Genomic DNA, 26014 nt, shown 5'->3' with positions numbered 1-26014 from the left:
ATCCCTTTAAACATAAGAGCTCAGATCACATTTCTCCATTTTCAAAAATCTTTTTTAATAATTTTTTTTTTTTTTACATTTCACATCATGAAATGTTCATTTTCACATCAGTTCCTTCACTCCTGTGGCATCATGGGATAGTGTTTACTGGTTCCTCACTTCAGCAGGTGCAGTATGTTATTGGTTTAGTTTGCCTGCTGTTTCACAAATACTGTGTATTCAGACATCCTACTTGCTTCTTATAAAAAAAAAAAAAAAGTACACATTTGATTGCAATGGCTATAATTTCTCCGGATTTTAAGGATTCTGCAGGCTCTCAAGCACACAGGGATGATGAGATGCCGTCAAACATCCAAGGTCATGAGCACCTTGGACACAAATGCTCCATGCCCCCATAAGGGCAGCTTGTATTGATTACTCATTTTTAGCAGTAGATGTAGACTAGAGCTCAGACGGGGAAAAAAATATCCAGTGCAATGTCCCTTTAAAACTTCTGACAAAAGCCCATATGATCCCTGAGCTCCAATCACCAATTCCTACTGCAAAAGCAGCCTCTGCATTTTTGTCTGCCTGAATGCTGCTAGCACGGCGAAAAAAACAGCGAGGGGAAGGAAAACTGAAGAAATGTGAAAATCCAACGTACTATTAGATGTCGAGCGGAAGTCCTGCGCAAACGGAGTTATTCGCTGACTCCTTCGATGCTACAGACCTCGGATCAAAATGGTACAGTGGACAACGACATTTTGATTATTTTATATCCATATTTTATCTCTTGTAATTTTAAAAGACTTAGCTAGGCCGTTGAAACTTGCAGTAGTTTGTCCCGGGATGTGTCTTGAGTTTTGAATGTTTTAGATAACGTGATGTCGCCAATAAATTTGACGGCGAAATGAAGTTTGCAACTTGCACAGAACGCTGACAGTCACAGAAATTGGAAGGTTAACAAGAATGCAATGGCCACAATAGCCTACATTGTTGCATTTAAAGAGTTAAATTCTCTCATATCAGTGTGGATAGGGATCACGTCGTGACTGGTGCATTTTTTTGGACATTGATGCATGCAAAATGAAAAGCGAATTTAAAATGTTATTCTAAATATACTTTTGAAATGCTATCGAGTTTGTTGCACATGACGAGAATCCATAAAGAGCTCATATTTAAGTTGTGCAATAAACGTGAGTCTCCAGATAAATGTTGAAGGCGCTACACAGTATTTTTTTTTTATTATTATTATTTTTTAAGAGATACAGGAGCTTGGAAACATTATACTTTAAATGCCATTTAAATGATTTTATATTCATATAAATAATTTTCTAAAATATAGGCATAGTCCAAAACAAAGAAATATATTAGCAAATACTTATAATTATACAAATAGCATTAGTATTTTTTATAGTAATGGTAGTTGCAGTATAATGATTTAGTATTGTCAAAGAAAAAACAAAACTATAATTTAAAAAGTGTTCTACAGACTGGTTATATCAAAGTTAAACTTAAATCTGCAATGTAGATATAAATATTAAAATGCTTAAATTACAAAAATAAAAAAGATAGAAGAAAGTCATAAAAAACAAGCAGTCGCCACTTAAAGTGTTCACAAAATCAACTACAAATATCAAGTAATTAAAACAAAATATTTCAGGAATTGCAAAAGCCATTGAAATAAAGGGAGAAAATTTAAGAATATTTGTTCCTAGTTTTTCAGGGACTAGACATTGCAACCTCTGTAAATCTTTTTTATTTAAATCCCACCTATCACAAATAAAAAAAATAAATAAAAAGTTGTAGTCTCCGTGAACTCAATCATATGCAGAAGAATAAAATAGAGAATTATAAAAAATTCATTGTTTTTTTTTTTGTTAGTTTTTAGTGGTTTGTTTATATGTCAAGTACATGATTGTTTATATTATTTCTTATTTGCAAATAGGAAAAATAAAAATAAAATAAAAATCATAAAAAGATATTTCTTAAATTTGGGTGTATTTTGGTGTTGTTGTTTTTTTATTAGCATGTAATCTGTCATATTCTTCATAAACAGAAGGAGAGCATCACAAAGGCTGCGGGATGAAAGCAGTGTTGATTTTAGGAATGCTCAGTAAAAATAAAGCATGTGTGTTGTAGTACATTGATGCTGTAATCCAGAGGCCTCTTCACATCTGGAAGCCGGGTTAATATCTGGGTCAGGTCACTACTTTAGTGCCGCGGCCCTTTTTGACCTCCAGTTGCTTGCTTGATTTTTTCACATGACCCTTAAAAAATGTCGTTATTTTTTTTATTATTTATACAGTGCATTTCCTCTTTGCCTGTAGTGGTCCAAAAGTGCAGAGCCTATTGTTGGTTGACATGTGAAATGAGTCAGAACCCAAATTATTCATTACGCCCCCATTAATTCATTTTATATGAGAATCTAATACATTTTAGACAATCACAGTAAGAATATCACTTGATGCTAACATTTTAGTTTCCAAAACTGTCTGTTATAACAGAAAAGCAGCTGAACTAGTGACTAGTTCCCATAGCTCAACTAGTTAAGCATTGATGGTAAAAGCATGGTCAAGCAAGGTCATCATGTTTGAGATGCATACGGTTAAAATTCTCATACAAATGAATAAATGCATTGAATGCATGATGATTTCCTAACATTAATCGGCCCTTTATCAACCGTTCCTCATGAAAGCGCTACAATAACTTGTACTCTAGGAAGAGCTGAAATAGCAGGAGTCGTTCTAAACTCTGCAGTCTAGTCCTTTAGTGCTGCGGCCTGGAAAAAAGCATCATGCTGAGGGTTTTTATGTAACCATCTATTCAGGACATTCCTGCCCACCCTTGACTTTGAGGCTTCGTTGTCTCTCAGTGCTGTGCTGTTGGGGTCACTTAAATCCATGTGACAAGTGCTCCTCAAACGGCTCCCAGCATTCAACTCGAGCCTTGTTCTTATTATTATCAATGTTAAAAATAATTGTGCTGCTTAAAGGGATAGTTCACCCAAAAATGAAAACTCCACGATCGTTTAGTCACCCTCATGTTGTTCCAAATCTGTGTCTTTCGTTATTTTGAAGAATGATGGTAGCCATTGACTTCTGAAGTATATAAATAATATTATAGAAGTCAGTGGCTACCATCAACTGTTCGGTTACCAACATTGTTCAAAATATCTTTTGTGTCATTTTAGAATATCTGCATGAATTAAATGCTACTTCTAGAATGCAGATATGATTAATGTGTATGTATGCATTCTTCGAAGGATCCGTTTGCTAAATCTGTACAATTTAAATCTTTATCAACGCACATTACCTTCCTTCTCCTTTTGGGTTGTGGAAAAGAGAAGACATTTATTTCCCTATTTCACAGTTGTGTTTCTCCCGGTGTCTGTGTTGTCTGTCAGCTTCAGTTCCTCACATTGCTGCATACTTAGGTCAGGGTCTGTACACGGAGAGGAGTTGGCCCATGAGCGGAGTTAGCAGATCTGTGGCAGTTTGTGTTTGTGCTTTATGTGGCAGAGACATGCCAACTCCACAGGCTCTTCTCTTGGCCTGAAGTCCTGACTCAGCTCCTGCTCACATAGCTCAGGCTGAATTCTCCTGGCAGACCTGCTCAGGACATGTAACGTAGCAGATCACAGTCTACGACCTTGATTATTCAGTTCCTGCATTGGGTAGTTTAAGCTCTGAAACAGCCACATTTTGTTCTTGCTTGGCTGTATGAGAGAAGTTGGCAAATAAAATATGACTTAAAATATGACTTTTGTATAGCTTTCATGAGATTGACCAGAGAAGTAAATCTCTCTCTTTCGGTTTTTTATGCAAGAAAGATTAGGCCCTGAGATTACAGTATTTTGCAAAGTTGTTTGCTGTTCCTTTTCATTGCGAATATGAATTTTCAATTTTCTCCAGGCACTGTGACAGTGATCTCGCACGGCTTTGTTTGTGTCGCCAATTGGCTCTGGCTGTGGATATACTGTCTCTTTTACGAGAACCTGATTTCGCTCACCTTGTCAAGCGCACTTTTTATTATTAGACACCGCAGACACATGAGAGGTAAAATCCTTTGTTTGTTTGTCTGGCTCAATTTCATGCCCCGCTTGGCACATAATATTTCAAACTGCGATTCTGTTGTTCTTGGTTGCATTAACATATAGATGGAAATGGGAAGTCTTCTAAATATATCTGCCTCAGTCGGCTCGGGAAAAGTGCAATGAGTCGTAGACATCCCCATGTGGTTCGTAATAAAATAAATGTTGTACGACGGTTGCAGTATCCAAAGGTTATGAGAGGTGCTTAATGCCTTAATGTCGCCGTTAAAATGATTTTCATTTAAACTAACACAGTCCCAGCGTAGTCTTCCAATTTTCTGATTTATTGACTGATTTCTTGTGAATTTTTTTTTTTTTTATCTCGCAACTGATGCCGAAGAGGACTTCCCTGAGCAGTGTTTGCTGGACGTACAGAAACTCTGCAGTAAACACCTGCTGTGCTCGCTTGTTTTACTAAAACCATAGGAAAGCTGAGTGCTTCTGGCTTCCTCTGCTCCTCAGAAAAGAGCTTCGACTGGCTTCCAATCCGTTATGCTGTTAATTAGCTGCTGAACCTGAAAAACAACTGACAGGGGACCACCGTCCCTAATCACTTATTCTGATTGAACTTGGTAATTAGATGAAGGGATGGATGGATGACACCCTCTTTCAACAATATTTTCTTACCTAAGGCAAATATTTATCTTTGTCTAAATTAATTTGTGTTCGAGTCAGTTTTTCACTAAATTTGCACTAGTTTTATTTTGTATTTTGGTTTTCAAGATTAGTTAAGTTCTCTTCCAGAGCCCTTTCCTCTGATTTGTCATTGTATGTACAAGTAAATTCTGGTTGGTTGTTGAATATGTCAATCACACATCCATTTCCTGTCTAATGAGTACGCTTATAGTCAGAGGTCAATCCTGAAATATCAATTAAATCGGACCATTCAACATTTGAATGCTAACACCATTTGCTCTTTATTTCTGTTATTTTTGTTCATATTGTCGTGGACTGTCAATAACAATCCTCTACAAAAATATTAAGCAGCTCAGCGGTTTTCAACATTGACAGAAAATGTTTCTTGAGCTGCAAATCAGCGTATTAGAATGATTGATTATTTCTGTAGAATTAAGACTGGATTGCTGAAAATCCAGCTTCACAATCACAGCATTCAATTACATTAAATATATTACCTTAAAATTGACATCATTTATTTAAATTGTAATAATATTTCACAATATCACTGTTTTACTGTATTTCTAGCCTTTGAAAACCATGATAATCCGTTTTTGCCTAGTGTCTATGCAATAAAACGGCAAATAGTCTTTGATTAAAAAACAAACTAACATGTAATTCAGAAAAACCTAGACGCTTCGTAATTATGCTCATTTCTACAATAAGGTTTTTGCTTCTATATTTTTAAATGCATCTCGCAATTCGATTTGAAAAGCCTGACATTTGTGAACCAAGGTTAAAACCCTAAAAACGAATGTGACGGACACAAATAGAAGTGAATTATACGTTTCTCTTATGGAGATGTACTGCACCCTCCGCTCTGGCTTTGCTTTGCCGGTGTTTAAAGCTCACATTATTCAGCACTAGACAGACAGCTGATCCGAGGAGCACCAAACAGCCCTGTTCAGGGAACTGGCATGTGTAATAGCAGGTGTTATAGTTCAGGAGGCTTTCTCAGTGAAAGTGACGCTGTGGTTTGTGGCAGCTCTCTGACAGTGTGTAATTATCAACTGTGCTGGCTAGTCTGAACGGGTGAGAAGATGGTATCTGTATCTAAGAGACCTTAAAGAGATAGTTCAGTTTCAAAATTAAAGTTATGTTATGATTCGCTCAATCCCATGGTGTTGCAGACTTGTTATTCTCTTTACTTAAGACAGAATTATTGCTTACTTTTACCTTTGTATTATATTTAATAAGGTTTTAAAAAAAAATTTTTTATTTGGAATCAAAAGTGTGGCCTTGCTAGCTCTATTTTTGTCTTTCTCTCTGACACACACAGACCTGCTCATGTCTTGCTAATTTACAGCGTGCACACACACGCACACACACACACACACATACTCACCCAGGCCATAAGTCATTTTTGTATCTCTGTGAGAGCTGTAAATGTGTGTTTGTCTCGCTCAAGGTCAGGACTGAACGAGTGTCCTGATTGGATCGGGGAGGGCATAGGCATCGAGCAATAGCACACACATACACAGACACCCAGGGTCTCATTTTTTCAGTCCTCTGAGGACAGCTCCATCATCACCTTGGAAAGTGGCTCTTCTGAGAGGGCGATTGGTACATACAGGCTTCAAAAGTAGAAAATCTTCTCCGGAGTGGAAAGAAAAACTGATTTCTTTTTTAACGTCTGGTCCACTGAGGCTCTTTCCTCCTCACAAATACACACAGTTTCTTTGTCCTCTGGGAAATTTCCATAGGCACTAACAGATTGACTCAAACCCGTCTCTGCTATTATTTCTTTGCTACGTCATGAGAATAATAGACCTGTGCCGAAGGGGTAGTCCATCGATTTTGATTTATCTGTTTCTCAGTCTCACTGACTGTCTAGAGTGATAAAATACACTGTAAAAAATCTAAAGGTTGGAAAACTTAAGTTTAAGACAACCAGCTTCAGTAGATTTTGAGTTTTTCTAAATTTTTCGTTGTATAAACTTATAATATGAACTTAATATTTTTTTACAGCGTAATAATTATAAGGTTATCGCTATATAATTTTCTCTCTATGATCTTAGAAAAGGGCAAAACAATAAAGCAGATTACTGCTTAAATAAAATTAAAAAAAATAGTTTAATGTCAAGAAAATAACCGTACTCATTTATTTTATATAAATAAAACATTTTACAAAATATTTTAGAATCTATAATTGGGAAATTATCTATTGGAAATTAAAAACTATAACTGAATGAATGGTTAATGTTTCAAATTTGAAGTTGATATCACAAAAATTGAGGCTCTTCTGAAAGTTTTGTTGGCACTATACCAGGAAAAATATTGAATAATAGTTTCCTATCAGAAATGTATAAATTTGTCACAATATTACTTCCACCACAAAATAGTCACCAAATATGGAACCTTGAGATTCAGACCTTTCCAATAATGTTTGTCAAAATTAGAAAAAGGGTAGATTTTTTTTTTGTTTGTTAGTTTTGATATATTATTTTTAAGGTTTTGTAAAATGACAAATAAAGGCAGGCGTACACGGTGCGAATTCGGATGGTCGGAAGATCGTATGTCCACGCACACGGCACGAGTGAGTTTATCTGAAAATCGTACGGACGAGATGATATACGACACGATTTTACAACCTGCGAATTCCAGAAGCAATAGCATGAAGTTGATAGACGCCTTCGACTTGAAGCAGCGCTGCACGCACAGGTGATCATTCTGTGCGTGCAGCGGTGCTTCAAGTGGAACGCGCCTAATATAACTGCTCTCCCTCTCTCATAACTGCAAATAAAATATTGATACGAGCCGTGACTGTTTCCTACACGTACAGGTTTATTTTTCAGCAATAGGAAACCGGGACGTTTGGTTACCCTGTGTGTGTGTTCTTGAATATGGTTTATAAATATCTGAAATGGGTAATAAAATGTAAACATGGTTTGTGAGGACAATTACTGTGCCCTCATAAACCAAATGGCTTTAAAAAATACTTTACGGTGTTTAATAGAAATTTTAAACATGCATTTTTCTTGATGGATAGAGGTAGTGTATTGGGATATACAGTATAGAATACCGTTACGTTTATGGAGAGTCCCTGTAAACTACATATTCGTGTGTGAGCGAAAGAGGAGAGAGAACTAAAAAGGCATTGGAATACGTTGCTAGAAACATCATACAGCGCTCGCTGTTCCTGGCAGACTTCAGCTGTCGTCTTCGTATTTCTTCTTCTGTGGTTTTCCTAGTTCGTGATTGGTCAACTTCAGATAAATCAACAAATCGGCTCGTTCAACCGCACAAATGGCACTAATTCAAACCGATAGCTCACAAACTTTTTAGACATGTTTAAAAATGATCGGGAGGTCGGGAAGTGCTCGTAAGCCACTCTGCTCGGCTCGTTATTCATCGCAAATGATACGAGCCGCGACAATACGAGAATACGCGATTTCCACACGATTGAAAAAAATTGCATGCGAACTCGTACGACAGCAAAAATCACACCGTGTACGCCCGCCTTAACCCTGCCCACTAAGGGGAGGAGCCTACCACTATCTGTCTGTCTGACTACATATTTAAAAATCGTATCTTTTTTTAGTCTATCTGGGAGGCATTAATAGACAAATGGAAAATTTTGACAAATTTTTTTTTTTTTTTTTTTTTTACAGACCTTCTGTTACTCATTTCTGTTACTTCTTTTCAAATCCAGATCCAGGCTTTCTTTAGTGCTCTATTGAAATGCAGGTCATTTCTAATTGTGCATAATGTCTTGGTTAGAGGGACTCCAGATGCCAAGTCATTGCTTGGCATTTCTGTATGATTGATGAGGAAACAGTGCCAGACAACAGCTCCTCTGCATTTTACAGCGCTGTGAAACTTCCCCTCGAGCTGGCAGCACAGGAAGTGGAGGAATCCAGAGGGCATGAGGACAGCGATTAGTCTCTCGTCTCTTTAATAGCAGCCTGATTAGATTCCCATGATAATACTTGTTTTTCATTAATACAGAGTGGGCAACAGCCTCAAAGTTTAGTTGAAGGTCAAAAGAGTCACTATTCAGTGCCATGGATGCACAGTTGCTAAAAATGTGTTCTGCTTGCAGGGTTAAAGAAATAAAATAGTCATATAGTCAGTTATTATGGAGTATATCAAAAAAAGAAAGGTCTTGAAAGATGTTCACCCTGCACTTTTCAATAAAACATAAAAGCTCCAGAAGCTGCACTAATCATGTTCACATTTGAACCTCTTCAAATTTGGCACATCAGGATAACTGTCTTACAATTGAACATGATGCGCAAAGTTTGAATATGCATAAGTATGAGACGTTTTTTAGTCAAGAACCACCTAAATTTAGGTCTGTTCCTCACATAAAGCTCACAAATCTAAGTCATATCAACCGCTTTTGTGTTGCTTTTTTGTCAGTTATGTTCTATAGGAAGTCTGCTTGGTGACTGATGACTTTTTTCCAGTATTTTTGAACTCTCATTGCACAGAGGACATGAACCAATGTTCCCCTAGTTCAGATAGGATCCTATATTCACATCACTTTCAAATTGTCTTTCTCTATCACTCTCACTTTATTTTCCATAAAGTCTGCTCTAGTTTTAAGCTGACTCAGGCTTTAGTGAGTGTCTGTTCAGATCAACGTTGAACAGTCGCTCTGAAGCTCCATGCTAGCCGTGTATCTAGCCAGTCTGAGGGAGATTGAGGCTGGCGGGATGCCCGTTTGGGTTCTTGAGGGTGTCACTCAATCCTCCCAACCCTGAGCTCTTGTTAGGACAATGCTGAAGGGGGAAAAGGATCGCCGAGTTGGCATTTCCATCGTTCAGTCTTCCGCCTGACAGCAACAGCCTCCCTCTCCTCACTTTCTGAGGTCTGTGGTAACAAGAGAAAGAAATGCTAGCTGGATTAGCTTGGGTCAAGTTACCAGTCTTTTCCAACACTGAGACGCTATTTTTGTCAAAAATGATTTGTCGTTAAATAATTTGAATCTGAATATTAATAGTACTGTTTGTTTTCAGTCATCTCATTTCCAAGATACAAATAGGAGTTAATTCTGTATTGTTTAAAGTTCCTGCGGCTTGTTGCTGTGGTTTGTTGAGTTTGTATGTATTGCGGTATGACATCTTGGTGGGTTGCTGAAATTGTGAGCAGTTCATCAAAAGTTGTTGAGAGGTTGGTCAGTGGTCTTCACAGTGGCTGCATTGTTACAGTGCTCCGTGTGAGATGATGTACTCGTCACTCTGATTCTCACTGAAAACATCCCAAATAACCTACACTTATTGTGATGAGATGTTTTAAAATTGGAAAAATGTGTCTGTGGCGGCATTTCTGCAGAATGATGTTGCTTCTTTTGTTTCACCACAATTTCGAAGTAAAACGTTCAGTGGGTGGCACTCAAATTCGGTTACAGTTCAGTTTTATTCCAAACTTTAACAGTTTTATTACATTTATTGGTTTATTTATTAAGCAGTTTGGAAAATAAAATGTCTGGTAAGTGACACTAAAAGGTACATGTACAATATGGTTTAAACTTTTGGGGCTGGTAAGATTTTTTTGAAATGTATTTATTTGATTGAAAATAAAGTAAAAACAGCAGTATTGTGGAAAAAAGTACTATATTAAATATTTATATTATAAATATTTATATATTAATATAATTATTTTTATATATTTTAAAATGTAATTTATTCCTGTGTTGCAAAGCTAAAATTTGAGCAGCCGTTACCTCTGTGTCACATGATTCAGAAATCTTGCTAATATGCTGTTTTGAGCACCAAAAATATGTATTATTATTATTATTATAATACAACTGAAAACAGAAGCTTAATATTGATGAAAAATGTGTCAATAAAAATGTATTTGATTGAATAGCTAGTTCAAAGAAACTGCATTTCTATCATGACACCTCTGAAGATTTTAGCATGGTTATGGATATGATGTATTTGGTCTTGGTGGAATAGATTTGCTATACTGCTGCTTCTGAAATGCTGCTGGTGTTAGTTATTGCTGTTGTTGTAGATAATTGCTGCTGCTGCAAGGCAAGTACAGGAACTTGCTACTGCTAATACATAAACTGATATGGTACTTTGAGTTTTTAAGACATACTGTTGCTGCACAAATAGCATATGTAATAACCCATAACAGATCTATACAGGTGGAGCTGGGGAAGGTGGAGGGTTTCAGAGGGCTTTGAACTGGTCTAGTGGATGCTAATCAGACATTTAAATGTAAAACAGTAAGCCCATTGGCTGCATATGCAACATGAAACAATTAGCCTGTGCCAAATAGTTTAATGCAGTGAATATCATCAATTTGTGTTAACAACCCATCAACCTGCCCCATCTACAATTTCATGACAGAACTTGGCATTTTTTTTAATCCAAATCCTTTATCCTTTATTCTTTATTCATTCCTTTTAAACTTAAACAAGAATAAACTTTTTGATTAATTTAATAAATCCTTACTGAATAAATGTATCAATTAAAAAAAATATATATATATAGAATTCCAGAAATTTCTTTCTTGCTCTCCATCTCTGCATTTGTGAATGGGACAAAAGGAGCATTTAAAATCTCTCTGAAGACTGCAGAAACGGTGATGTTAGAAACAGAAACAGTGGTGTTATTCAGGAGTTGTGGTATACAGTGTAGTAAAGACCGCAAAATGAAAGTCAACTTAGGGTAGATCTCTTCCCTCGCCTCTCTGCTGCCTGGCAATGTGGTGAACGTCCTCGGCCAAGTGCATACCAGCCGGCCTGGCCAGCAGCCCTGAGTCACCTCTTATTACGTGAAAGCAGTTTCTGCGCTACAGTGAGTTCAACTTTATGAACCAGAATGAGGAGTGTTACACTACCCATGTTCCTGGGAATAACAGGTCTGTTTAACAAGGTTTTGGCAAAGGTCTTGTAGGAGTGTAGTGAGCTGGCAAACTAATGTGAGACTGTTGAGTGCAATCATAGGCTGGTCTGTGATCAGCAACAAGTTCAAAAGTAAGACTTTTGATGCAATCTTTTTTTATTGATGCCAGTGAACAAGATTTCATCTTGACGTCTAGTCTCCACTTTTAAACAGAAAGAGTAAGTTAATGTGCTTCCAGTTCGTTTATTTGGCTAAATTGCTTGAAAGTACAGAAGATATTGTTGTCATTTATATACATTCACGTGACACGTCAGATTATTTTTGGGGATTTTGTCTCTCTTAATTCCACAGATGACAGGAAATTCTTGAGGAGAGAGAGAGAGGATGACATGCACTAAGTGCACACTCACTAACTGCTGTGCAACAGCTCAAACCAATTTAATGCCTTTCAGAAATGTTTCACGTTGCCAGTTTTGAATTTGATACAGCTGACTAGGTATTGTTTTGGAAAAACAACCCCTTATCTCTTTTCAATTATTCCTGGTGGCGCTAAAGAATTTATTTATCCAAATGAACTTCATGAAAGCTTCTGAACTAGGTTTGGTGATTTGTGTTTTCAGTTTAGCAGTAGGGTTTTGCTCTTTGCAAATAATGCACCTCTGAATATAAAAAAAACATCACAAAATATTCCAGAGGAAAGCATGCATATGGAATTACATCAGCCAATCATATCTTATCTAATTACAATATAATTCCAGATTTATGTACTTCCTAAAATGTGTGTCTTGCAAAAGGCCATGCATATATGTCAGTTTGATGCAACCAACAGTTAATAATTTTAGACTTTTGTGCATCGTCACAGTGAGTGCAAATGATGATGAACATGACTGTGTTTTAAATGGTTAATTCTGTGTAATTTTGGGGCATATTTAACAAGATCAGTTGGCTTCTGAAACTTAAAGTAAGACTGTTAATTCTGCTTGTTGTTAGTCACAAAAAAGTCAGCGTAACCAATCCGTGTAATTGTTTGGAGAGCCTGATATTTACTCTCTCCTTGCTCTCTTTAATTGTTTACCGGCCAGTGTTTTGTCTTATGCATAATGATAACTCAAAGAGACAGGACGCTGGAGGAGGAAGTTAATGGTTCGCGCACGGCTCTGAATATCAATGTGATATCAATGTTTTACATGCTTCTCTTTCTGTCCTCTCACTTGGTTTGTCCTTTTCTCTTTTCACTGGCTGCCTCTCCCTCTGTCCCTTTCCTTTTCCTCTTTGGAGTTTTTAAAGAGATGCTGGCCAGATCGAAACCTTGTCCTTCCTGATCTAAAATAAGCCAACCTTGGGAGCACAAGGGGAGGGCATAGCGGCATGCTCCAGTAGCTTCTGCTTTTCTCACTCTCAGATGGGCGATGTTTGATATTGTTTTCAAGGCTGCTGTGAATCAAATGTCTATGCAGAGAAATATTATTACATTTTCAGATGGTTTATGTGAACCATTATATAGTGTTACTTTAATATTAGTTATTACTAGGGTTGGTGTTATAACTAAACATATATATTCTTCTCTTATTTTGAACTATAAATTCTATATATGGCTCTGAAATGGTTTTAAAGTATCATTTCAAATCGGAGGAATGTCATTTCAACCAAACCACATTTTTGACAGCTCAATACCAAATTTCAAACCAAGTGCAACCAAAATGTTTAATGTAACATATACAATACAGAAAACAGTAGTTTAAACAAGCTAATTAACAATAATCAAGCATATTTTCCATAGTTTTTAAATAATGAAGACAAGGAATTTAAGACAAGGTTAGATAGTTTGACTGCTGACCCTAGGGTTGTCGGTTCGAATCTCGGGCCTACAATACCACGACTTAGGTGCCCTTGAGCAAGGCACCGAACCCCCAACTGCTCCACGGGCGCCACAGCATAAATGGCTGCCCACTGCTCCGTGTGCGTGTGTGTGTGTGTGTGTGTGTGCACTTTGGATGGGTTAAATGCAGAGCACGAATTCTGAGTATGGGTCACCATACTTGGTTGAATGTCACGTCACTCACTCAATAAACCTCACTCAAGTATTAACAATATAACCAGTTAGTATAATACACAAAGCAATATTTTCCTGTATTTTTACTTTTGTGAAACCCTAAAGATTTAGTGAACGTTATTAACTTACTTTAAAAATAAAAAACAAAACTTTGCAAAAAAAATTGAGTTCAATGCTGTAAACCAGACTGATAATGGCCAAATAAAACCATATTAAAATAGTTAATGTCATATTGCAACCTACACAATTTAGCTTGTTGCATTTACCACCTTGCAAGCGCTTCGTTGTAGAAATGCAAATCTAGTTAACAGCTCAAATGTTTATTCTTGTTCTGTTTTCAAAGTGGCTATACATAATTGGTCTGTTAATGTGTAAATTTGCTAATGAATTGTAAAATCAATACATATTTTCTCCTGTCTTCTCTCACAGTGGAGAGGAGCGCTGCTGAGTTCTTTCTGCTGGAGGATGCAACGCTGCACTTCCCTCATTTAATGGACAGGCATCTCTACCAGCCTCAGGTTTCCTCCCACAAGGACGTGCTGGGTGACCACATCCCCTACTTCCAGGCCCTCATCTCCCAGAGTCAACCGCTGCACTGCATAAACCTGGCCTTTCAGTTGCTAGGTATCCAAATCCTCAACGTCATCTGTATCTCCATCTTCGAAGTCCTACAAGTGTCACTTGTGCTCCAGATGAGTTCCTGTCACAAGCTACTTGGGTCCAATGAGATGGCAAACACAGACGGGCAGGGTACTGCCTCGTCCAATCAGATGTACAAGATGAAGGAGCTTGAGAAGATGTACACACAGCAAGGAAATGGTACATTCTCATTGCTTGACAGTGGGGACAGTAGGGAAGTCACGCAGACACATTCATCTAGCGTCCACTCCAGCCCTCAAGCCAAACACTTCTACAAAAAGGATGATAGTGGAGGGGGAGTGGCTAGTGGAGGAGGGCGGGGCTTATGCACAATGGAGGGAGGGGCCAGTATAAATGATGCAGGATCTCGGGAGAGTTCTGTCTCCTTTAACAGAGAGCAGATTATAGTGGAGGTCAACCTAAATAACCAGACTTTGAATGTTTCTAAAGGGTCCGATGGCAAGGGTGTCACCTTCAAGTACCTCATCCCTCCTCATTCACCGTCACGCCAATATTTCCACTGCGGTGGAGGGTAAGGAGCAAGACGATAATGAAGATGTCGGCGAGGATGAAGAAGAAGAGTATGAAAACAGAAAGGAAGGGATGGAAAATTGCAGCGATGATGAGGACGATGAAGATGAAGAGGAGAATGATCTCGACATTCCAAAAACAGGATGCACTAGCGTGGAAAGATGCCGTGCCTTGAGAATACCAACAGACGCCATCGGCATGAGACAGACGCTAATTGACTCTACACTAGGGGAGGGGAGGAAGAGGAGGAAAGAGCAGGAGAGTCTGGGGCAGAAGGTGAAGCTAGAAGAAAAGCAGCACTTTTCTTGCAAGAAATGCCCTCGTATTTTTAACAACCGCTGGTACTTGGAGAAGCACATGAACGTCACCCACAACCGCATGCAGATCTGCAATAAATGCGGCAAGCGCTTTTTACTGGAGAGCGAGTTGCAGCTTCACCATCAGACAAACTGTGAGAAAAACATACAGGTACACACTGGTCTGCATCCACAAGGTCAATCTATAAGGTTGATTTCACACAGGCCTTTGGAGTAAAGTCATGGATTGGTTCGTTTGCTTGGTGATTGATTCAAAATAATACAATAGCAGAAGATAGCAACAACTTAATTGAACCCAGCCGTCAAAACTGAGTGTTAGAAAATAGTCTAAATTAAACACAAATCTCTTAAGTAGGCGAACAGAATTGGGACATTTTTAATTATTTGCAAAGTTTTAATTCGTAATGAAATTAACCAATAAGATTTTGATGCCAGTTAAGGTTATTATAGGTAGATAAAACTGAAACTACAATTAAAAACATTATGTAACTGAAATTAAATAAAATATATTAAAAACTAATTTCTGCGGATTACCAATATAAACGATAAAAGGAATTACAGTTTAAGAATTTTTATTAAAAATTAATAAAAAAACTACCGTACATGGACTATAAATAACAATATATATATTTTTAAATGACAGAAACTATAATTATATATTATAATTATATCTAATAATATTGAATATATATTAGTAGTAATATTCAGCTTTTTTAATCACTTTTATTCAACCAGGATGCATTGTATTTGTCAGAAAGAACATTTGTAATGTTATGAATGTTTTAAATCTGTAAATATTTGATATTTCATTTGCCATTTCCTTTCTTTGTGGCTGTAGACCATAATCTAATGTTCACTCCACGTTAATCTTAAAAAACACTGTTAAATGTCATTTTTAGCATATTTTAAATTAAATACAAATTCACCTGTAGTCTTTTAAAATTATTTTTTATTTTTATTGAATTTAGACAAAATGTTTAGATTTAAAAATGTTTCACTTAGTGGTCAGAATATGAGAATGATAATAAACTTGTCGATTTGTCGCAGTATCGGTTTTCATCCTATAAAAAAAATAGTATAGACCTTTAGCTTCTTATAGCTCATTTTGCCATGTGTAAAGTTGGATTATGTGTATTCTCTTCTGGTATTCTGCTATAAGTGCATATTGCAAAGAAGAATGATAGACCAGAGATTTGGGATGATATGTAGGCACAGACTGTATTATGGTGTGGAGAACAGCTGTTTTCTGTCACTAAAGCAGGTCTGCCAGACCGTTTCCACCTCCAACTCCAACTAGGTCTAAACAATCCAACAATCATTAGTCTCTGCTGTATGAAGCACTTACAGGGAATTCAGTGTAATTAAGGTAATTGTGCTGTTGTGCTTAATTTGATATAAATGAATTTCAAGTTAGAGGTGCCCTTTGCAATATGCATTCTTTATTTGGCTTACGCAGTTCTCAGTACTCTCTCAGAATGATAAAATCCTGTTGTGTTTTCTATTGACCCCTAAGGGATAGAAGTTTAGTCTAATGCCGTTCATTCAGATCCTCTGATCTTTGTAGTGCGTGACTTGTGGAAAAGCCTTTAAAAAGCTGTGGTCTTTACACGAACACAACAAGATTGTCCACGGATATGCTGAGAAGAAGTTCTCTTGTGAAATCTGCGAAAAGAAGTTCTACACCATGGCACATGTCCGGAAACACATGGTTGGTGAGTACTGGGTCATGTCGTTATTATTTACGCACTTTTATGTCTTTCCAAACATGTATTGCTTGTTTCTCAAAGTAACACAAAAAGCGATTTTTTTTTTTCAAGAATATTCTAGACTTTCTTTTTCAGTGTCATTAACGTGATTAAGAGCTGAAGCTGTTAAAGGAATAATTCACCCAAAAATTCAAATTTTGCTGAAAATGTACTCATAAAAATGTAGATAAGTTTGTTTCTTCATCAGAACAGATTTAGTATAAATGTCGCCTTCTATCACTTGCTCACCAATGGATCCTCTGCTGCGAATGGGTGCCGTCAGAATGAGATTCCAAACAGCTGATCCACAATCTACACGACTCCAGTCCATCAATTTACATCATATGAAACAAAATGGTGCATGTCTGTAATTAATTCGATATTAAGACATTTACAAATATGTTGGATGTTGATGTGAGAGGAAAACGAGCCTTTCTCACTGGAGGAAGTGTTACTATGAATTATGGACTTAAGGACTTTGGCCAAAAGCGACAAGGTTTTAAAGTCAAAACAACTTAAAAGATAGATTTGTTTATTACAAGCACACAGTTTTTTTTGAGGGGCTTTCATTCTGACGGCACCCATTCACTTCAGAGGATCCACTGGTGAACAAATGAGGCAATACAATATACATTTCTCCAAACCTGTTCTGAGGAGGAAACAAACTCATCTACATTTGGATGGCTTAATGGTACATTTTTACCTTTGGATGAACTATTACTTTAGATTTTAAATGACAGAAAAGGCTTACATAGATTTATGTGAGAAAGAGAATTAAATTGGAATAATTATTCACTGAATGAATCACTCTTTTGAGTTGGATCTTTCCAATGAATCAGTTTATCTAGGTGGCAGACAAGATGCTGCAAAATACAGCAGCTCTGTCTTATGCACAAAGACACATTGTTGTGTAAATTAACCTTCAGGCTGATGTGATATAGCGCACCCTGGCCCTCATACTGTACGGTACTTTCATCTCCTGAAGCTTGATCTTCCCAGAGCAGTGGAAAAGAGCCGCTGTGACCTTGCTTTACCATCCAGAACAGACTGAGCCGAGGACAGAGGCTGTATTGTTTAATCTGCCCTGGGAGCAGAGAGGAAATATCTTATCTAGAAGTGCTTCCTTATACCAGAACCCACTCAGTTATCTGCAGGGCAACAAGTTACACTTGCTCATCTGACACTGCTAACAGATTATGTGCAGTAATAATGTGGTGTCTTATTATACACTAAACTTCAACTCTTGCTATCCTTAAAATGAACACGGAGGCATGTGATTAAGATGTAAAATGAAGTTTAAATACATTTTATTATCACTTAATTGAGTCAAACAGAATACAACTCTAAATGTAGTTTGTTATTTTCTGGCAGCTCACACTAAGGACATGCCGTTCACTTGTGAAACGTGTGGGAAATCCTTCAAACGCAGCATGTCTCTAAAAGTGCACTCTCTTCAGCACTCTGGAGAAAAGCCCTTCAAGTGTGAGGTGAGTTCAGTCTCGTTTATCAGTCGTAGGCCTGGTTCAGGTTTTGCATTTTGTGTTTCCCTTCAGTTCATAAAAGTATCTTATCAGAGTAATTTGATCAAAAATACAGTAAAAACAGTAATACTGTCAAATATTATTCGAATTTAAGCAATTTATAACTAATATTTTTTCTATTATATTTTTTGCAATGTAATCTATTCCTCTGGTGGCAAAGCTGAATTTTTATCAGCCGTTACTCCAGTCTTCAGTGTCACATTATCCTTCAGAAATTCTAATATGCTGATTTGCTTATCGTGCTGCTTAAAGGTGCCATGTGTCATGTCTGGCAAAAAAATTAAGTCATACTCCACATTCCATACCAGATGGAGGCAGTATGCCTCAATAAAGTGAATTGGTCTACTCTAGAGTAACAAACGAGAAACGGCATAGTCTCTATGCTCCGCCCCTACCTTCACAACAACCCTAGAGCCATAGCCGAAGCCTAAGAGGACGTTTTGCCTCCAGAGGAACGTTGGGTGATGTCAAGTGATTTTGAAACATGACATCTTCAAGCTACTCCACTTCACCTTTACCAGTGAATATGTTCATATTCGTTTGGTTTATATTACATTTTGAGTTGTATATACACATTATTTGAATAAATTAATTTGACGGACAGCATTCTATCAACATCATTGGTTTATCGGTATTGTTTATCAAACAGCCTTCGATACATTTCTATGTTATAACTTCACAAAAAAAAATACACAAACATATAAAACAAACTTCTAGCGAAATACTAACAGCATCTAACTTACCAATCCAAAAGAAATGTTGCAAGTTCGGAGTCGAACCATTCTTCAAGTCCATCAGTTGTCTCCAGCGATTGAAAGAAGTGCCGATGTTTACTCTGGTTCGGCTCCTTTTCTTATCGGATTTGATTTGTGATTCCGAGCGCGGTTGTTTCCCTGTAGCGGGTGTTGGTCTCTTGCCAAGGGCTTCAGCCATCCTTCCAGCTCTCTTCCCTGAACTGAAATGAAGTAGTGGGCTGTACTTTCCACATGATTGACATCAGGTTCAAGTACGCCCACAAGCCATGCGAGTTATTAGTGTATTGCAGGTTGGCTGGTGGTTATGTTACCCGCATAACGCCTCCCATTGCCGAAACTGGTATTACGACACCTGTCGGGCTGTGGCTAGTAATGCTAATGCTAATTAAGGTTGATATCTCTGCAGCACTATAACTTGACATTTTTTTTATGACATCATTGCCCTTATTTCTTATAATTCTTTTGATGCGTATAGGTCATTTTTTGGATATTTTTACCTCTATTTTTACACATGGCACCTTTAACTTTTTGTGTGTGTGGAATACAATACATTTATTTTTCAGTATTGTTTCTTTTTTTTTCTTCTTTTTTTTAATGAATAGATTAGAACAACGTAATTTGAACAAGATATCTTTTTTCTTCAATGTAATGCATTCTTGCTGAATACAATTCATTTCTTTGAAAATAAATTCTTCTTTTTTTGAACATGTTACATTGACATTTCAATGGAAAGTGACCAAATTGTCCAATATTGAATGTTTTATCGTTTCTGACTTTGTGAAATGTTGTTATGCCAAATCCAATTAGATTTAGTACCAAGACTTGGCAGAGGAACACAGATGTATATTAGAATCGGCTTAATCTGACGCTGCTGCTCCTGTTGTAGAACTGCAGTGAAAGATTCCAGTACAAATACCAGCTGAGGTCACACATGAGCATCCATATCGGACACAAGCAGTTCATGTGCCAGTGGTGTGGGAAAGACTTCAACATGAAGCAGTACTTCGATGAACACATGAAGACCCACACTGGTGAGAAGCACCACTTTGGTGCCCATCATAATCTAAATATACTATTTTTATTATATAAATGTATGATCGTTCACCCCAAAATGAAAATTCTGTCATTAATCACTCACCCTCATGTCGAAACCTGTAAGATCTTCATTCATCTTCAGAACACAAATGAAGCTATTTTTGATGAAATCTGAGAGCTTTCTGACTAAATGCAACTGACACATTCAACATTACAGTTGAACCACTGATGTCACATGGACTATTTTATGTATTTACTACCATTCTGGGCCTTGAATGTGTAATTTGCATTGCTGTCTACACAATCAGAAAGCTCTCGGATTTCTTAAAAATCTTAATTTGATTGTATTGTCTTACAGTTTGGAACGACATGAAGGTGAGTGATTAATGACAGAATTTTTGGGTTTGGTTTGACAATCTCTTTAAAAGATGAAATAAAAAGAATTAATATATTCTCTCTCTAAGTTCTTCCATCTGTCTGTCTGTTCCAGGAGAGAAACCATATATCTGTGAGATCTGTGGAAAGAGCTTCACGAGCCGGCCCAACATGAAACGGCACCGCCGCACTCACACTGGCGAGAAGCCGTACCCCTGTGACGTGTGCGGACAGCGTTTCCGCTTCTCCAACATGCTCAAAGCCCACAAGGAGAAGTGCTTCCAGGTCAGCAACCCCATGGTATCTGATACCACCAACCTTGTGGACCTGGACCCCACGTCAACTGATAAGGACCCCCCAGCTAGTCAGTTAACCAGCCACCCTGTAACTCCTCTCGGTGAGGCGTCCAGTCTCCACCAGGTCAAGTCGCTCTCGCTACCCTTCATCCACTCTATTGTAGGTCTTCCATCTCCCCCGGGCCTGTTTTCCACTGAAAGAGTTAACTCCGGTAACATCTAGTTTTGAATATAAAGTTGAAGTTATTTTGATTTGTTTCTTTTCTGAAACCCAAAGCTAGCAGTAGCTCCCCATGAGCTTTTTGATTCGCATCCAATGTCAATCACTCTCATTGGGGTTTCCAAACACGCTGAGTGAGGTCTAAGACTTCCAGCGGGTGTTTGAACAGTGTGTGACACTGAATATTCCTTTTAAACTGTGCAAATTTTCACTTATCTTATTCTCATAGAGATATTTTATATACTGTTCAAATAAGCTTCTCGTATTACAAAAATACAACAAATGTTCTCATCATTTTTGTTGTTGTTTAATGCATTGTTCGTGAGCTGCAGGATTAGTATTTAGTATCGCATTTCACATGCTCTTGCCGTAGACTTTAATGCTTTGCCGGTTATATATAACAGGTTGAGGTTCTCATTATCTGCTGTATGAAATATAGATGCATACTGAACTCACAGCAGAGGGCGCTGTGGGACATGAGCATTGCAAAGTTTCGGAGCAGCTCTTTAGCCAATAAAGGTGTAGCAGCTGTGTCCCCCTGCCATAACCAAATCCAGATGTATTGCAGTAACCAAATCCTGTTAGCTTATATGTTATTACTGAATATGAAATGTATAATCACTACAGCACCTTATTTTTAATCATAGATGTATTTATATTGTCCTGTCTTCTTCGAATCCTGAAAGGTTGAAAGTTTTGCCACGTGGACTCTTCTGCATATTTGCAGAGGTTTGTTTTTTGAAGCGTCTGTGCAGGGCACAGGTGGGACGAATGGTTTTTGTCAAAGGAAATATGTAGCAAAGGCACTTCAGAATAATCAATGTTTGATGTTTGCTTAAAGGAGTAATTCACCCCAAAATGAAAATTTGCTGAGAATTTACTCGCAATCAGGCCATCCAAGACGTAGATGATTTGGTTTTGTAAATTTAGCTTTACATCACTTGCTCACCAGTGTGTGCTCTGCAGTGAATGGGTGCCGTCAATCCAAACAGATGGTTAAAAACATCATAGTAATCCACATGATTGCAGTCTATCGATTAACGCTTTCTGAAATGAAAACCCTGTGTTTGTGAGAAATAAATCCATCAATAAGGCCTTTTTACTTTAAATTGTTGCTTCTTGCCAAAATATGGACTAGCTTCTTGTCATAATAATATCCATAATAATACTTCCCCCAGTGAAAAAGTCCATCCCGTGTTGTCCTCACACACTAAATCCAACAACATATTTGTTTAGAGCTTTTTATTTGATCTGTGCTTATTTCTCTCCTGATTCAGGCGAGATGGGTTTTTCCCTGGAGACATTAATATTAAGAATAGAGGACTCATATTTTAGCCCCAACAAACTGTTTGAACTTTGAAGTTAAAAATGTCGTGATGAATTTGTTTCTTACAACCATGCAGTTTTTCGCTTTACAAGACATTTTTATCAGCTGTTTCTCATTCTGACGGCACCCATTCACTTCAGAGGATCCACTGGTGAGCAAGTGACGAAATACAAAATTTCTTAAAATCTGTTCAGATGAAGAAACAAACTAATTTATTACTAATTTTGAAAGAAACATATTATTTTCAGAAAATCCCAAAGAAGGATGTTTACCTTTCTTTTAATTCTCTCTGTATTATTTTAAAATTTTCAAAGCACTTTACTCTGTGTTGGCCATATGTGTAATGGCAAAATCTGAATAGCCTAAACCACTTGTGAAGAAATTAGTATGAAAAGGAGTGGGTTTTTTTATTTGCACAAAGGCAATATCAATTCTGGATGAACACCAGGGTTTGTTTGGTTCAAAAATATTTTTGTGTTGAATGTCTGAAATGCTTTTTGGTAAATCGAGCAGGTTTATCACCTTTTTTTTCATCAGGAACAAATTCATCAGTCATCATTAATGCTTTCAATTATTTTTATTTTCACTTCACACTATTTTAAGATGGTTTTGAATGAGAGACAGTCTGAAGAACTTATGGAAACTTATGGTTACTTGTGGACAAATGTTTTAGTTTTGTGCCCTAAAAATTTAATTATGTAGCAAAAAATAGCAGGACTTTTGGGACTCATGTACACTGTATGGTCCTGTTAAGAAGACACATAGAATATACAAAAAAATTATAAAAAATGTGTAAAGGAAAAAAGAAAATTCCTTACCCGATGTCAGAGGATTATATAGGCACAATATAGTTCAAGAAAAACTCTCTAACAACTCTAGGAGCAGTAAAATATAGTACTTTAATAGGTAATATACATATATACACACATACACAAACATATGATATATATAAATATACATAGTCTGTAAATAATTCTGTGTTTACTTTCAGTTTTTGTTTAATCAGTTTTCTTTTGTTTACATTCTTAATGGGGTCAAATGAATGTGATGTGTATGTCAGCATTCATGAAAGTTCTTACAAGATGGAAATAAGCTTATATATGAGGAATAAACTCTAAATTTGGCCTTTCATCTTAAACCTTACCTTACATTGTCCTCAGAACATCAGTCATGTTCCTGGGTTAGAAACCTCCTCTTAATGCAGGTTATAGCACGTGTTTTTAAATGGTATGTGTTTCTATAAGAAGTTTTAGAAAGGCCCGGTAGAACGGTCAATTAAAGGGATAGTTCACCAAAATGTAAATTCTGTTACCATTTACTTATCTTAATATCATTTGAAACTCATATTAATGTATTTCTTCACAAGCTGTGCTATTAATTATGGAAGAGCATTTCTGCCATGGAATAAAACTCAGTTAAAAAGCAATAACCTTTTTATTTATCCTTTTATTTTGTGGTGGGAACAGGCTTACATAATTAATAGCAAAATGCTCAAGTTTTTCATAAGTAAACGATGAGAGAATTTTCATTTTTTGGCTACAGCGTCCCTCTACAGTTGGAATGTAATTGTAGAAATTCTAGAATCATTATTAAAAAGCAAAGCTGATTGAACTTACATAACATAGTAATTTTTTTAAGCAATAAGACCCACACTAATTGTCAGTATTCTGCATTGATCAATATGTTCATAAGTCAATTTGTCAGTCATAACCAGCTCAATGTAGAAGCACTATAATAAACCTGCCTTGAGTGTGTAATGGAATAGAGTTGCCATGATCATGAATGTGTAGATTGAAATAAAAATCACATGTTTGAAGTTAATGTTTATCTGAACAGAGACCATCACCAGGAGGACTTATGTATTATGTATTTGGTAGAAATCCTGCAATAATGTTATGCCAGATGATTGTTCAAGCCTTTTTGTGGTTTTGCCGCAGATCGAACCCTTTTGTTGGTGTTCTTTACATGTTTTTCAATGTCATATTGCACCTTATACTAAAACACTGAGGCTGCATGTTTTTAAAGCCCTCGTTAATACATTTAAACATATTTCATCTCATTTCCTTTTCAATATGTATATTTAAATATTAAAAACTTCCCTGAAGCATTTTCTAAGATGCATTACGGTCTTATCACAAGTTGAATTACCACAGAATTTAAGATTTAAAAAAACATACTGCTGGTTTTTTGTTATGCCCATTTTTTTTCTTAATTTCTCTTGCTTTTGTTCTTTAAAGTCTTATATTTTATGTGAAGTGAAATTGCACAGAGGTTAATAAACCTCCATCTCTGAAAATATTGTAGTAAGTAAAAGGCTATTGAAGAGCTGAATGATTTGATTTTGTGCATCTGAAAGAGCATGTTTCTCTTGCAGGTTGCAAAAGGTGGAAGTCTTTAAAACTTCTTTTTTGTATTTTGCATACTTTACTAGCCTAGTTTGCTGCTTATTGAGAACGATTTGGGATGTTTGTGCCCTTCTTGTTTTAATTTTTTATTTTTATTTAAGTGAAAAGAAAGTAAGATTTATATTAAGAAGGATTTGTCTGTTCTTTTAGTTTGTTCTGGTGTGTGCTATCCTTTTGTAATAAATAAGAAGTGATAGCAAAAGATGATTTGCACTTCAGAGTTTGGGTAGTTTTTCTTATTGTCTGTTTAAGATTTTAAAGAAACCACTCACAATCTTGAAAAGACATTTTGAAACCAAATTCAAAAAACAGTTTTTCTAAACTAGTACCTAACATGTAATACTTAAACTTACCCATACTTTCAATGTATTAAACCAATCATGAGTCTGACTGTTAATTCTATATGTCTTAGTTAAGTTTGTGTACATGCAGTTGGCAGTCATACTGGTTCTGTCAGCAGGATACTAAACAATACAAGGACTAGAGTCTAGCGGTGCTAATAAAATGAGGCTGTATTTTATGTCACTTATTGTACTGGGTAGTATTTATTGTCTGTAATAAAACAAAATAAAATAATCATTTCAATAGTGAACTAAATGAAACATGACACCAAGCATTTGTGTTTGTTTTTACTTTTTTGGGGGGAGGTTTCTCTCATTCAGAACAACAGAAATGTCACATTAACAATACATTTCAAAATTTACACATGACACAAGAAGCTCCGTCCATAATAAAAAAAAAGAGTTTTTTAAGAAACCGCATTTTCACAATATCGGTGCATGTTCTCACTTGTTTCAAATCTTAAATTGTGTTAAATATCAAATTGATCACTCTCATGGAATGAGTTTGAGTATCAGATTTTAGTGATGCATCCCAGCGACAATTATTCCTCCACCTCCCCATCTCCACCTCTATTTCTGTTATTCTCCTTTTATGTAGTACCACAATAAGGTAATTGAATTAGCAGCTTAAGCCGAGCCTTGGGTTTGAACCTCTGTTGAGGACAGCAAGCCAAACTCATTTACTTGGAACTATTAAGACTGGATGGCCAGCCAGACTCGTGGAATGGTTCTATGTCATTGTATCCTTAAACACTGACTATATAAACTTTTAGAATAAGAGAAAAATAAACCATAACATTTAATATATTGTCTATAAAATACTGGGGGGGGGGGGAAAATATTGATTATTCATTCCGAACTACAAAAAAAAAGAGAAATGTCTTCCA

The 26014-nt window shown here is 36.7% G+C and overlaps 1 protein-coding gene across 1 annotated transcript; it reads left to right on the top strand.

The window, feature by feature from the left end:
* The first annotated feature begins 434 nt into the window (after positions 1–434).
* LOC113041883 (zinc finger protein 652) lies at positions 435–25955 on the top strand. Its single transcript, XM_074559795.1, is given in 7 exon segments — positions 435–723; positions 14030–14721; positions 14723–15238; positions 16652–16799; positions 18204–18319; positions 20015–20159; positions 20654–25955. Coding segments are annotated over 7 exon segments (2046 nt in total). The 5' UTR covers positions 435–698; the 3' UTR covers positions 21058–25955.
* The last annotated feature ends 59 nt before the right edge of the window (positions 25956–26014 follow it).

The sequence above is a fragment of the Carassius auratus genome, chromosome 24 (assembly GCF_003368295.1).
Source record: "Carassius auratus strain Wakin chromosome 24, ASM336829v1, whole genome shotgun sequence".
NCBI lineage: Eukaryota > Metazoa > Chordata > Actinopteri > Cypriniformes > Cyprinidae > Carassius > Carassius auratus.
This window is presented reverse-complemented; position numbering and strand designations above follow the sequence as displayed.